At 47.4% G+C, this 15381-nt stretch overlaps 2 gene segments (V, D, J or C); both read right to left on the minus strand.

The window, feature by feature from the left end:
- The window catches only part of LOC114489672, a 100360-nt gene that overhangs the window by 36073 nt on the left and 48906 nt on the right, over nucleotides 1-15381 (minus strand).
- LOC118498316 overlaps nucleotides 1-15381 on the minus strand; it is a 52397-nt gene that overhangs the window by 4640 nt on the left and 32376 nt on the right. The window contains 1 exon segment of the C gene segment in view: nucleotides 14953-15001. Within this exon segment, the coding sequence occupies nucleotides 14953-15001 (49 nt within the window).

The following is a 15381-nucleotide window of genomic DNA, read 5'->3' on the forward strand; positions in this document are numbered from 1 at the left end:
GCTCTGTCCACCCTCTCTCCAGCTGGCTCTGTCCCACACAGCTGCTGCCCTGCCTTGGGCCCTCCCAGAGGAGCTTGCTGTCTCTGTCCCTCCCACTCCTGGGAACTCCCTGGACCTTTGCTCCTTCTAGTTGCAGGTCAGCTGCCCTGTGACCAGCAATCTTGTCCCAGAGCCCTGGTTCCTGTTCCTTGTCCACCACCTGTGGGGCTCTCCACTGATCCTATGAACACCTCTCCTGTTTTGCCCCTCTCCCCTGCTCCCCTCATCCCAGGGCCCCTGGCCTCCCCCTGTGACTATGCCCTTTGTCTTGCACCAGACCCTTGGGCCACCTGGAGTACTTTTTCTCCCTGAGCTGAGCCAGCTGCCTTACTGTCTCCTGGGCTGAGACCCACTATCCACCCTGAAGAAGCTTGGCATGGCAGCCTCCAGCCCAGCCTCCACCCTGCCCACCAGCCACGTGCAGCCCTCACTCCGACATCTAGATCCTCATGGCTCTCAGGCCATGGCCCATAGCCCAGTGGCCTCTGTCAACCTCTGGAACATCCAGCTCTGTGGGTGAGAAATGCTTCCCAGGCTCCTCAGCTCAGGTGGGGTAATGGCCTGATACCATCTGCATTTCCTACTGCCTCACCTGCTCCTGAGGCTCTTTGGGGCCCCAGAGCCTCATCTTCCCTCAGCTCCTGTAGCTGGTTCTGCTGCCCCCACCTCCCTCCCACTGCCCTGCTCTGGAGGGACCCCACTCACCCAGAGCAAGGACAGTGGAGGTGGTACCCCTGCCTTGCCCACTTTGACCCCATCTTCTGGAGCTCCTTGTGGCTGTGCTCTGTGTCCAGCCCCTGAGTCCAAGAATTGGTACCTGGGCCCTGAGGTGAGACTCGCCCCGCCCTCTGGCCCCACAAAGACTAAGAACAGGATTGAAACCAGTGGCATGGCTTGCTTCTTGGAGTTCCTTTTTTTCTGGGTGATTTCTGTGTCAAGGGGCCTAGGGGAGTCCAGACATGGTCAAGGTCACCTTATGTGGGTGAGCAGGGGTGGGGTGAGGCAGCCATCAGGACCCAGGGGATGGTGTGGAACCCGGCCATGACACATTCTGCTTCCATGAGGATGGCTTCTCCCCTCGTCCTCTGGTGCTCCCATCTGAGGGGCAGCTCTCGCTGCCCCGCCAGTGTGTGGTGTGGGCACAGGCTGTCCTTTCCACCATCTGTAGCCCAGCCCTGGCTTGTCCCACCCTTCCACTCTGGTGGCTCCCCAGGGGACTACAGTCTGCCTCAGGGTCCCTGACTCTTCCCTCCTTCCCTCTGACTCAATACATGGCCTCACCACTGACCAAAGGATGGTGCTGACCCACTGTCAGGGGTCAAGTGGTCCTCCAGAGGACAGATGGTAGACTGATGTGTGAGGACAGAGTTCACAGTGGTCACTGGGACCTAAAGTGCCCCTCTGGCTGCAACATAGAGCAGCTGCTGCACTGCCCTGACGGCCAAGGCCCTGCTATCCTGCTTGAGGGGCTTGGACCTGATAGGGGACTCAAGGCTTGGAAAATTTTAGCTTAAGGTAAAAAGTTAGGAGTCTAGCATGTAATGCATATGTTAAAGCTTTTGTTTCAGAAACTACAGATAAGGCCCATCCTGGCTCCTGGGAAAAACAGCCAACCTCCTGGGGCACTGATAGAAGATTACCACCTGGGGATATCCGAATCTTTGTTCCAGGGAGAGCAAATGACCACCCATTCCCCTTGGGATCAGCTAACTTCCCAGGGCAGGGATGTTGCAGCCTCTGAACCTCAAAGCCCTCACCGCACCTTGTTTGTCCTCTGCCACCCTTTTATAAAAGATCAGGCTAGGAAAGAGAAGGAAAGATGGTTCGTTAGGGTATGAACCCCCCATCTCCTCGGATCGCTGGCCATCTGAATAAAGCACCCACAAAAGATTCAATCGCTGTCATTGCTTATTGGATTTGGTAGTGACAAGCAGCCTGAATGCCAATGTCTTTTCCGGTTACAGACCCAAAGTGTCTGTGTCTCTGGCGCATATAGTTGAGTCACCTGTGAGTTCCAGGTCTGGCCTTGGATTGGGGACCTCCTGAGGTCCTCAGAGGTGTGACTGGGAGCCTTCTGTGGCCCCCTCCCCACAGAGGTGGTCACACAGCCTGTGGGTTCCAGGTTCCGAGGACAGAAGTGACCCCACCTCTGCATGGGACAGGGCAAGGTGTGGTAGCAGCCCATGGGCCACTTGACAAAATGTCACCGGCCACAGCCTTGGTCCCTTCCTAGGCTCAACTCATGGTGAATCTGCCCCATCTACCTGGTTGTTCCCCCCGGTGCCCAGTCCTCCTCGAGTTCCTATCTAGTCGGTTGCTGTCCAGCTATGCAGGCTGTGAGCATAGCTTCTGATTGTCCAAGAAGCACATTGATATACATAATCTGTGGCCAGCTCACCACAATGCTGACTTTGGCAAAACCCAGGGAGTATCTAGGCCAGTGGCTGTTCGCCTGTGAAGTGCACTGCCACCCGTAAGACCACATTTCTGGCAAATGACACTAACTACCTGGCTGCTCATCACTCCTATGATCCCCAAGTTACCCATCCTGGTAATGGGGGTGGTGTCAGGATGACCCACCCTTGGGGGCCATCACAAGACATTGGCACAAGCACTACCATCCACATCCAGGTGGGATGACTGCTGTGGTGGGTGAGGCATGAAGGTGCGTCCTGGGTGCTCTGTGTAGTGGGCTTGGCCAAACTCCAGGCACATGTCCTTTCTGAATCTCACAGCCCTTTCTTCCCAGGCAAATCCTCTCGTGTGGGAAGGCTGGCAAGGCTGTTTGCCTGGGGGTGAAACCTTGCTAGCAACCACGTTGGACCAGAGCCTGGCTCTTAGAAACTAGGGAAAGGAGATGCTTTGAAGGCTTTCACAGGCCCCTTTTCATGGCCTTGTCCCCACCCAGGGTGTCAGGGTGTTGGTGGCTGTCTCTGGGTCCACGGCCATGACAGATGGCAACCTGTGCCATGCCCAGCTCTGCCCCATCTGGGATGCCTGCTAGCATCAACTGTGTTCCTGCTTGTATCCAGATATTGGAGGGCTATATGTACGTGTGATTGTAAGCTATTATCAGCAGACCTCACGTCTCCTAAGACACTGCGGAAGTGAAGACCAAGCAAACAGAAACAACGAAGGCTGCTTGCTGTTCAGAGCTACTGAAGCCGGGAGCCGGCCTGTAGCCCTGCACTTGTTAGAGGTCAGGGGCAGGCAGGAGAGTGTGGGGAGCTTTGCAGTTTTATTATGTGTAGGTATGTCATCACTATGCATATATAATAGCATGTACATGCATATAATATACATATAAAATACATCTACATAGTCCACTATATATTTCATAGGTTAAATGATGCAGAAAAGAGGGGTACCATGAGGGGGCTGGGGAAGAAGGGCAACTCACAGGAAATGGGCTGTCCATGGGACTGTTTGTGGAGCAGGTTGCTTCCTGGGCCTGTGCTAGCATCGAGGGTCAGGATTCTCTCTGTCCATGGTCTGGCTGTTGTCCCTCTATATGTTGTCTCTTAGGCCAAACCCTCCCCCGGTAATTTCTGGGTGTGAATGTCCATGAGGATTTCCTGGCAGTACAGATGTGTGGGGGACCTGGGTTTTGCTGACCCTCCTGGATTGTGATGGGCAGGTGTGTGGGTGGGGGCAGTCTGAGGCCAGGGGGAACCCCACTTGTGGGTGGGTCCTCATTAGTACCCAGAAACCAAAACCTGGCTTGGCTGAGGAGGGAATGGGGACAATTGTGAGTGATATCACAAGTCCACAGGCTTATCTTGTGAGTACAAGATAAAGATCATAAAGATAAGCACAAAAATTAGGGGCCTCTCCTCTCTAACTCAGATAGTTTCTCAAACCATTTGTGATGCAGACCCCAACTTGTGGGGTCCACGTCATTACGGATGAAAAATGAGATATTCACATGGACTACTGAGTCCCATGGAGGAAAAGGGTTGCCCTGGCTTTTCTGTCAAGGGGAGCAAAAGCCTTGGCCCTTGCTCCAGTGAGCTTTTATTGTCTTACTGGGCACAGGACAAGAAGGTGTTCATTAACTGTGCACACGCTCACTTTAGGTGGGTATCTTATACTGAAAACAGAGGAGAGGATACTGGTAATCACATCATAGAAGAGGGATATTTGCAAATGAAAAGGCATAAGTAGTTGGACTGGTTACACTTAGCTTTGGAAGGTTTCGCATGGTTTTGAAGACGTTGCTTTGCAGTAAATGTCCTCAATTGAGGGTGAGGGAGTTTTAGCAAAAAGCAAGACTCATAGTGGCCTGGGTACATTTCAGGCCTGATTCCCCCTGGGAAAATCTATCCATGGGTGTGGGTCCTGTGCCTCTCCCAGTGGGAGCTGGGCCCATGCCATGCAGATCGGCCTCCCACACATTTGTCCCCCAGTAAGTCTTTAGATACAACATCAAAAGTACAGTCCATGAAAAAGAAAAACCCATCAACTGAACTTTATTAAAATAAAAATAATATACATCTGTCTTGTGAAAGGCACAGTTAAGAGTGAAAAAAGAACAGCAGAAAATATTTCTAAAATATATGTTTGATAAAGGACTTGTATCCAGAATGTGCATAGGACTGTGTAATTTCAACGATAAGAAACAAAAACCCAATTAGAAATAGGCAAAATACCTGGACAGACACCTCACCAAAGAAGACATACAGGTGTTAAATGAGGACATGGAAGTTGCCCCACCTCCGACAGACAGAAATTTAAGACAATGAAGTGCTATTGCACGTCTGTCAGAATGGCGAAAATAAGAATGAGCACCCCACAACTATGAATGCTGGGAGGATATGGAGCAGCAGGACTGTCGCCTCTCCTGGGCAAGTTTGAAATGCTGCAGCCAGTGTAGAAAGCAGTTGGACAGTTTCTTCAGTATGTAAACCCAATCTTACCACACGGTCCAGAAATCACACTCCTAGATATTTATCTAAAGGCGTAGAAACTCATGTCTACCCCCAAACTTGTGTAACAGGGTGCAGCTGGAAGGTGGGGGGCTCCAAATAGAAACTTGTAATGGGGTCCAGAACTCAGTGTCCAGGAAACATTAGAAAAAAAATATTTATGTAGGATGTTCTCACCCCACAAGTCTGAGCTGGGGGATGGGGCACAAGGAGCAAGACCATTAAGAGTTGTTTTGAATAGCAACAGTTTTGCAAATAGCCTCTACAATGGTCATTTAACATATCTATAACCTTTAACTGGTTTCATAGATATGTTAAGTAGCTGTGGCCCTGCTTAGAGCCAGGGGGATGGGAGTGACTTCAACCCGTGATGTAACTGGGAAGCAACTCCACCTGGTTATAGAGCCTGAGTAAGAGCTTAGAGATGATTGGTGCCACACCTGCCTGGACTTACTATGGCAGCCCAGTAAAGCTGGAAAAATATGGGAATCCTGGAAGTTGTGGCCAATTGTGGGAGGAGTTGGAAATGGTGCTGCAGAGGAAGATTGGCACTTGGATTTAAACCCAGGCAGAGCAGCCATGCGAGGTCTGTTTGGGATCACACGGCCCAGGCAGAGAAGAACCATGTGGCTTTAGCAGGGGTGAACCATGTGGCTTTAGAGTGCTCCCTTTTTTCCATTGGCTTAGGAAGCAGGAGAGACTTTTCCTGGAAGGAAAGGGATGAAAGGACTCTTGCTGGTGGGCCAGGAGAAGGTGCCACGTGGGTTTGGATTAACTGGAGATTGCAGTGAAGATGCAGCTGATGGTGCCAGAAGCAAGGAACCACTGCCTGAGCCATGGACTTCTAGTCCTTTTTCTGAGATATGGTACCCTGGGCTGGGCAGAGGGGGAAGGAAGGACTGTGAGTTTGTGAGTATTCTAAAAGACTTTGGGATCTCAATGAAGACATCAAGTCATTAATTTTAAATTTGTATAACTCTTTAAATAAATAGCCCCTTTCTGTTTCACCAATCTCTGACATTGAGAGACATCTTTCCCTGGTGGCAGACAAGGTGAGCCTAGTATGGGGCGGGGGAATCCCCAGAGGACAAAGGTAGGTCCATTTAGTAATAGTATACCATTCCCCGAGCCCTGGGTCTGTTATGTAACACCTGCACATGGATGTTTATTGCAGCTTTATTCATGGTTGCCAAAACTGGGGAACCACCAAGATGCTTGGTGATGGATAGATAACCTGTGGTCCATCTAACACTGGAACTGAGCGATAAGGAGTCAGTTATCTCTTTCTGCTGAACTGATCCTTCTTATTATTATATAAGGTCATTTTTGTGCATCTTTCACTGCTTTATATTTGAAGTGTACTCTGTCTAAGTATCGCCACCCCTGATCTCTCCTGTTTACCATTTTCAAGGGATGTCTTTTTCCATCTCTTCACTCTCACCTTATGTGTGCCTTAGATCCTAAGCCAGTCTCTGATAGACACCACACACTTTGTGAATGAAAAATGGGCTACAATAAATATGTCAGTTCAGTGATGAACAGTAACCTCAAGGGGTGATTTGATCATAAACCTCTAACTGGGCACGTCATAATGGGTAGTCATACACAGGTCTATAACTTTGTTAGGAAAAGGATTATCTTTCCTGAAACCCAGCCTAGTTCACTGTTCTTGTGAATTTAGGTTAACGTTCCTTTTAAATGCCAGAGCCATCTTCTTTTTCAGACCTTTTGGAGGTGTGACCTCACTCACAGGAGCACATGGTCCTGTAACTATCATGTACCTTTGTCTCTCCCACCTCTGTGCAAGCTTCCTTACCTCCTCACCTTAATTCCAAATGTACAAAAAAGTCATGAATTGTTATTCTCCAGAGCCTTTCAGATCTTGTTCATGACATGTCATCAGTTTTGCTCAATCTCATAAAAAATCTCTACAGGTTTGGGTGTTGTTATGTTTACAGTTGGGTTTTGTTTTTTACCCATCAGCCACTCTGTATCTTTTGATGGGGGAATTTAATTGATTTACACTTAAATTGGTTATTTATAGGAAAGGACCTATTGTGACCACTTTGTTCCTAGTTTTCTGTCTTGTAGCTATTTTGTTCTTCTTTCTTGCTGTCTTCCTTTGTTTCATTGATTTTTTTGTAGTTACATTATTTAATTCCCTTCTTTTTGATGGATATAAAGTTTTAGCTATGCAGCGCTGTGCAGTGAAACAGCTATTAAGGGGGTAGATTTCATGTGTTCTTAAGACATGTCCACACACACAACCCTCTCAAATAAAAAAGAAAAACACCCAAGGGCACAAAGAAACTTCCAGAGGTGATGGGTATGTCTATTACCTTGATTGTAGTGATGTCTACTCACAGTAGACATTAAATATACACAGTTATTTTGTATATAAATTATCTCTCCATAATTGTGTTAGAAAACAATTTCTTAAAAAAGAAAATGAGATTACCAAGCCACAAAAAGACATGGAGGAATCTTAAATGCATAGTGCTAAGTGAAAGAGGCCCATTGGAGAAGGATGCCTACTGAGTGAGTCCTAATGCATGATGTTCAGAGGCACAGAGATGCACACAGTAGACATATCAGTGATTACCAGGGAGTAGGGGAGGGTGAGGAGCAACTACGTGAAGAACTTGGGTTCTTCAAGGCAGTGAAATTGCCCTGGGTGATACTGTACTTGTGGGTGCATGACAGCAGCCAACTCAGAAGAGGTGACCAAGACAGCCTAATGGACAGCAGCCTGGAGGCCTCTGGGTGCAAATGACATTATGCATTTGTCAAAACTCACAGACCAGGTGGTGTGGCTCTGTTGGTTGGGGCATCGTCCCATACACTGCAAAGCAATCATTTCAATCCCCAGTAAGGACACACACCTAGCTTTCAGGCACAATCCTTGGTTTGCTCACATACAGAAGGAAACCGATCAATGTTTCTCTCTCCCATTGGTGTTCCCCTCTCTTTCTCTCTCCCCTCCCCTCCTTAAAAACAAAACAAAACAAAACAAAAAACCCTTGTAGAACTGTACAAGGTTGTGAATCACAATGTTTTTAATTTTCTCCTTTTTTATTCTTGTTCAAGTACAGTTGTGTCCATTTTGCCCCAACTCCCTCGCATCCCAGCCAACCCCACCTTCCACCCTAGTCCTACCCACTTTTGGTGTTGTTGTCCATGTGTCTTTTATAAATGTTCCTTCATAACTCTTTCCCCTATTCCCCCCACTGTCCCTTCCCACATGCCTTCTGGTTACTGTCAGTTTGTTCTTAATATCAATGTCTCTGGTTATATTTTGCTTGCTAGTTTTATTGATAAGTTCCACTTATAGGTAAGATCATATGGTATTTGTCTTTTACTGCCTGGATTATTTCACTTAACCTAGTGCTCTCCAGCTCAATCCAAGCTGTTGCAAAGGGTAGGAATTCCTTCTTTCTTTCTGCTACATAGTATTCCATTCTGTAAATGTACCAGTTTTCTGATCCCATCATTTAGTGATGGGAACTTATGTTGCTTCCAGCACTTGACTATTGTGAAATCGTACTGCTAAGAATACTGAAGTGCATAGGTTCTTTGGTGTTTCAGGATTCTTAGGGTAAAATCCTAGCAGTGGAATTGCTGGGCCAAAAGGCAGTTCCATTTTTAGTGTTCTGAGGAAATTCCATACTGTTTTCCACAGTGGCTGCATCAGTCTGAATTCCCACCAACAGTGTACTAGGGCCCCCTTTTCTAATCAACCTCTCCAACAGGTGTTTATTGATTTCTTTATGATAACCATTGTCACTGGTGTTAAGTTTTATTTCATTGAGGTTTTAATTTTTATATCTCTGATGGCTAGTGATGCTGAGCATCTTTTCATGTGTCTGTGGGCCCTCTGTATGTCCTCTTTGGAGAAATGTCTGTTCAGTTCCTTTGCCCAATTTTCAAAGATTTTATTTATGTATGTATTTATTTATAGAGAGGAAGAGAGGAAGAAACAGAGGGAGGGTAACATCAATGTGTGGTTACCTCCTGCATGCCCCCTACCAGGGACCTGGCCTGCAACTCAGACATATGCCCCTGTTACAGAACAACAAGATCGGGGGTGGGGGGACTGCTGGGATGATATTCTATTACCTAAAGGAACCCCCAGGTTTGTTATGTCCACCGCCAGAGGAAAGATGTCTCTCAATGCCAGAGATTCATGAAAAGGAAAGGAAATGTTTATTTAATGCTATACAGACTTAAAGTAGTGACCTAATGTCTTTATCAAAATCCCAAAGTCCCTTAAAACACCCACAAACACACACAGTCCTTCCTTCCACCCTAACTCAGTTTGGGGTACCGTGTTTCAGGAAAATAAATAGAAGTCTGTGGCTCATGAAGCCCCTGGTTCTTCCCAGTACTCTGTGTCAGCTGGTAGGCCTCCCTCAGTTTCCAGAATCATCAGCTGTGTCACCGGGATCTCTGCTAAAGCCAGGTGGTGGTTCACCCTTCTAAATCTGTGGCGGGACCCCTCTGGCAAAGCTGAGAGGTTCTCTCTCCAAGGGCTGTGGGAGCCCCCACTCTGCCAAAGGCCGAGTGGCTCTCTCCTCCTGCACTGACTGTGGTTATCTCTGCTCTGCCACAGCCGTGTGGTTCTCCCTACAAAATGTCTGCCATGTCATGGTTTAAATCCCCACAGAAATTCTCCTCTGAGGCCTCACTTCTGACTCCTTCCACAATCGGCTACACTTGCCAGCATTCTCATATCCTTCCAGCTTTACTGAACTGCCATCATGAGTCTGGGCAGGTGTGGCCCCATGTCATGGAGGCAATCATCTCCAAGCTCACACACAGGTGCTGTAACTTGGGGGATCTGCCCCCCACTTACATCTTGGGGGGGAAGTTACTTCCATCCCCCTGGCTCAGAGCATGGCTACAGCCATTTAACATATCTATGTACGCAGTTAAAGGTTATAAATATGTTAAATGATCACATCATCCGAGGTTAGCTGCAAAGCTGTTGCTATGCAAAACAGCTCTCAATGGCCGTGCTCCATGTGTCCCTTCCCCCAGCTCACATCTGTGGGGGAAGGGGGTGAGGACATCCTAATATTTCCTGCACACCTTAAGTTCTGGACGCCATTTCAAATTCCTATTTGCCCACGCCCCGCTTGGCTGCACCCTGTAACAATCCCTCCTTTCAGATTTATACCCACTTTATAATCTTATAAAGGATAATGGATGAAGGTCTCATCTTCTTGTAACTGCTTCATGCTGAACATGGATGTTGTTCTACCCACCCATGGGTCAGGGGTGCCCTGAAAGGGGGTGGGGTTCAGCATGGAGGGAGTCCTTCCTGTAAAGGGAAGGACCTTACCTTACAGAATCCTGGTCAGTTGGCTGTCACCAGGAAGTCACAGGCTTGGTGTCCAAAGGCTGGCATTACTGGACGGTTGACATCCTGGTCATATTCTGGAGGTGACAGATTTGGAAAGAGTTGGAAGGCACAATCAAATCATAACCAGTAAATGACAAAGGCAGGGTCTTAGGTAAAAAATGGCCAATCTGGAGGAAGTTGTACAAGGCATGCTACACCTATACAAAACTCTTGTGGCCCATTATACTTTATTCGGGCTGAGGGAATATATTAGGATTTCCCTCCTTTCAGATATCTGGGCCCTTTCTGTCCAAGCCATCAAGACAGAAAAGGCAAAAATAGTTCTAAAGTGAAACCCACAGATCACCCGAGCCCTTTACAAACCCAACCACTTAAGTTCAGCCAAACCGTTGAGTCTCAGGGGGCAATGGTGAAGATTGGATCCTTAAGTGAAGCCTGTATTGCAACCAATCACTCAGGTAATGAACTCATAGGCATACATCCTATGAAAACAGAAGGACACACAGGTGAATTCACACAACAATCCCAGAACCAGTCTCTCTGCCTGTGAGACTGTCTTTTAGGAAGATATTCAGTTACAAGGTCTTTCCTGCAATGACATTTATCAATGGCAATTTGACAGGTCCTCCATACCTGTAGACTGTACATCTTTGGTGATATTACCAACCCAGTTTCAACTTTCAAATGAAAATAAACTTTCAAGACAGTTAGCTGTGCCATTCTGATGTCCAATACCAAGCACTGTGATTTTCCTTGAACCACAATTTTTGTCCTTAAGATTACCCTCATCATTATTAAAGAGACTACTTTGAGTCCCACTTTTAATTTTGACTGTTCCTTTGCATAAACACACCCAGAGCAGCCTGGATCACTTATGATCTTTAAGTCCACTTTGCTGGAACTCACAGGGAATTTTTAGATTGACTGTTCATTCCGCCCCTCAGGGCACAGAAGTAGAGCCCCACATATGCCATCTGGCTTAGCCTGTACCAGTTGTTTCACTCAAATCCTTGAGGCTTCCATTGTGCCCACAGGTTCCTTTTTGGCCATCTTTCAGGAAAGCAATATTTGTTCCTTCTCTGGAAAGACTGGAATGAACTACATAACCAACCAAAGTACCAGACTTTTCTTGTGGGCTTACACTAGCTTTGAAAGTCAATCCCAGTTCCTCAAGGCTTTCTGGTGATGACGAGAACTCATACATGCCTCCTTTAGGTGTGGCATTCTAGTCAAAGTCTTGGTTAACAAAACCACTATTAATGACTGGTCTTATTGGTCTCATGCAAAGAAACCCAATGCCATCATTCACTTCTTCAGAATGCCAAATTCTGGAGGGATCAGGTAGGGAGAAAAATACAAAGTGTGAAGGAAAATTATTTTCCTTCTGATATCCTCCAAGAGTGCATCTCCCTGCCTTACACATTCCATTACTAACTAACACTACACAATTCCTTTCTAAAACTTTCACTTTCACAGACCTTTTTGCAACATTCACAAACCTTCTAATCTTTCTTTCATACACTTTCTTCATTTACATAGCTTATACTTTCTCATTTGTTTTCCTACAGAGTGTGAAGTTTCAACATTTCCTGGAATCCTCAATGTCCTGTTCAGAGCAGATACAGAGCAAAATCCAAAACACAGAGTTCCAGAATAATACACAGGTAGAGGCATTCTCTTGCACCAATGTGTCCATTGGTGCCTCGCAGAGACACAATCCTTTCCCATCTGGTCTCATGGCAGACAAATGCCCCCTTTGCCTGTGGCTGAAACACTCATCAGCCCCAAATGACCCTTCCTGGGTCCCAAGTGGCAAAGGCATCCTCCCCAACCAGTTACAGGTGACCTTTCACTAGGTCTTACAGCGACCTTTCTTTTTTACTTTATATTTTTAAGATTTTATTTATTTATTTTTAGAGAGTAAGGGGGGAGGGAGAGAGAGAGACATCAATGTGTTTGTGTGGTTGCTGGGGGCTGTGGCCTGCAACCCAGGCATGTGACCTGACTGGGAATCGAACCTGCAATGCTTTGGTTTGCAGCCTGCACTCAATCCACTGAGCTATCCCAGCCAGGGCACAGCGACCTTTCTTAGGCCTTCCAAAACAGAAGGTTTCTGATCAGAAACAAAACCAAATGTGAGAAATGTGTTATTTTCCCATGAAACCAGAAAACATGTAGTTGAGGTTTTCTTTACTCCAGGTTTACAATTTTCACATCCTTTATACATAATTCTACTCATCCAGATTTAACTATCATTCTCTTTTAATCCTGGTCCCTTTCCCACACTGGGAAGGACTATACTTAAACTCAGTATCTAACAGCTAAAAGTCCCTGGCACTACAGGAATCTTCCACTAAAATTTCCTAGATTCGCAGGGACATCCTACAGCTTTCTGTAGCTTAGACCTTGCAAACACCCTATAAATCAGATAGTCACCCTTGGACCTAAGTTCATGACCCTCAGAACCAGAGCCATTCCTATCAGAACCAGTTACACAGAGAACCTGACTGATGCAGTGCCCACACAGCAGCCGCATACAGCCCATAATCTGAAAAGAACCCTTAGCCACCACCTCACCCAGTTCCAAGATGGTGGCGCCCATGCACACTGAGTTGTCCAAGATGGCGGCATCCATGCACGCTGGGTTGTCCAAAATGGTGATGCCCATGCAAGGTCAGTCCTCCGTGGTGGGGCACTCACGTGCCTCATCCCCCATTTTACCCAAAATGGCGGCATGCCCACACAGCTTGCTGTCCGATCCCCACCCTACAGGCAGGAAGAGCTTACCGAGCCTAGGGGTTTGCTTTCTCCCCACACCTGAGGACAGGTCCCTTTACTGCCACCTGGGCTCCCGGAAACTGTAAGTGAGCAGACAGGGGCAACCCGGGAGCAGCATGCCAACCAATTATCCACAACTCCGTTATTCCCAGTGTTCAGAAACAAGTTTTCAGCCAAACGATTTCACATCTCTGCTCCCTTCCCTGTTTTGTTTCCTTTCTACCTTTCCAGGTGTGACAGGTGGCCAGTGCCCTCAGGAGGAGTGCAGAGAAATTCTCGAGACTGGGAAAACTCCGAAGTCTCACTCTCTCGCACCTGAGGGGGTCGGTCTGCCATGGCGGCAATGCCATCTTGGTGAAGCCACCAAAAACTGTTACAGAACAAACAAGGGGGAGGCTGGGAAATATACTATTACCGAAAGGACCCTCTACTGGGCTCGATTGTCTGCCACCAGAGGAAAGACGTCTCTCAATGCCAGAGATTCGTGAAAAGGAAAGGAAACGTTTATTTAATGCTATACAGACTTACAGTAGGGGCCTAATGTCTTCACCAAAAATCCCAAAGTCCCTTAAAACACCCACAAGCACACACAGTCCTTCCTTCCTTCCCCCTTTTGCCCAGTCTGGGGTACCATATCTCATGGAAAGAAACAGAAGTCCATGGCCCAGGCAGCCCCTTGTTCTTCCCAGTTAGTACTCTGTCTCAGCTGGTAGACCTCCCTCAGTTCCCGGCACCCTCAGCTGTGTTGTCGGGATCTCTGCTAAAGCCGGGTTGTGGTTCCCCCTTCTGAAGCTGCAGGGTCCTCACTCTGGCAAAGACTGAGTGGCTCTCTCCTCCTGCACTGACTGTGGTCCTCTATGCTCTGCCACAGCTGTGTGATTCTCCCTGCACAATGGCTGCTGTGTCTGGGTTTAAATCCCCACACCAATCCTCTCCAGCCCCATTTCTGACTCCTCCCACAACTGACCACCCTTGCCAGCACTCTCATATCCTTCCAGCTTTACTGGGCTGCCCTCGTGAGTCTGGGCAGGTGTGGCCCCATCTCTTGGATCCAGTCTTCTCCAAGCTCCCACTCAGGTGCTGTAACTTGGGGGATCTGCCCCCAGTTACATCTTGGGGGGGGGGGTTACTTCCATCCCCCTGGCTCAGAGCGTGGCCACAGCCATTTAACATATCTATGAAACCAGTTAAAGGTTATAGATATGTTAAATGACCACATCATCAGAGGTTAGCTGCAAAGCTGTTGCTATGCAAAACAGCTCTCAATGGCCGTGCTCCATGTGTCCCTTCCCCCAGCTCACATCTGTGGGGAAAGGGGGCGAGGACATCCTAATATTTCCTGCACACCCTGACTTCTTGACCCCATTTCAAACCCCTATTTGCCCACCGCTTGGCTGCACCCTGTAACACCCCAACTGGAAATAGTACCAGTGACCCTTTAGTTTGCAGGTTTGTCCTCAGTCCACTCAGCTACACCAGCTGAGGCCCATTTTTTAATTCAGTTGTCTTCCTGAAGTGGAGTTGTATGAATTCTTTATATATTTTGGAGATCAAACTTTTGTCTGAGGTATCATTGGCAAATATAGTTTTGCCATACAGTTGGTTCCCTTTTCATTTTGCTGATGTTTTCTTTGGTTGTATTGATGAGAGAGACCTGGTTTTTCTTGCTGATGCATGTAAAGAATTACATATCAGCAGATCTGATAGTATGTAATCAGTTTATTAGTGGCCTGTTCCCATTGAAGAGAACAGGATCAGGTAAAGTAGGGTGAAAGGCAAAGTTTCAGGGCAAATCAGGGTGACAAAAGCAAGAGTGGCTGGAGACCAGGGTGGCAAGCCCCTGGCAGCCTGAGGCCAGGTGGCCAGAGGCCCCTGTGGCCTGAGAGCCAAGAGCCCCCTAAACTCCGGAGAGAGAGAGAGAGCAAGTCCTTTGTTCTCAGGACTTATATAGTTGGTGGGATAGGAGGGAAAAAAGTTACATATTGATTAATGGGTAAATGTGGTGCCAGCTTTCCTGGGGTGATGTAACTACCCAAACTTAGGTGTGTGGGGGTATCTGTTAGCCCGAATCTTTATCTTGCTCCAGACTCCCTTCGGTCATCTTGTTGTAAAACAAATACGTGACAGGAGGCAGTTAATTGAAGTTGGGGCACTTTCCAAAGTTATTTATGGGCTCTTTCTGTAAGCATTAGGGACTCCCTTGTAAAACAGATAGTGACCAGAGGTAGGTAATTAACCAAACTTGTTTTATGGGCTCTTTCTTTGGGCACTGGGGTC

This window comes from Phyllostomus discolor, chromosome 15 (genome assembly GCF_004126475.2).
Source record: "Phyllostomus discolor isolate MPI-MPIP mPhyDis1 chromosome 15, mPhyDis1.pri.v3, whole genome shotgun sequence".
In the NCBI taxonomy this organism is placed as follows: Eukaryota; Metazoa; Chordata; class Mammalia; order Chiroptera; family Phyllostomidae; genus Phyllostomus; species Phyllostomus discolor.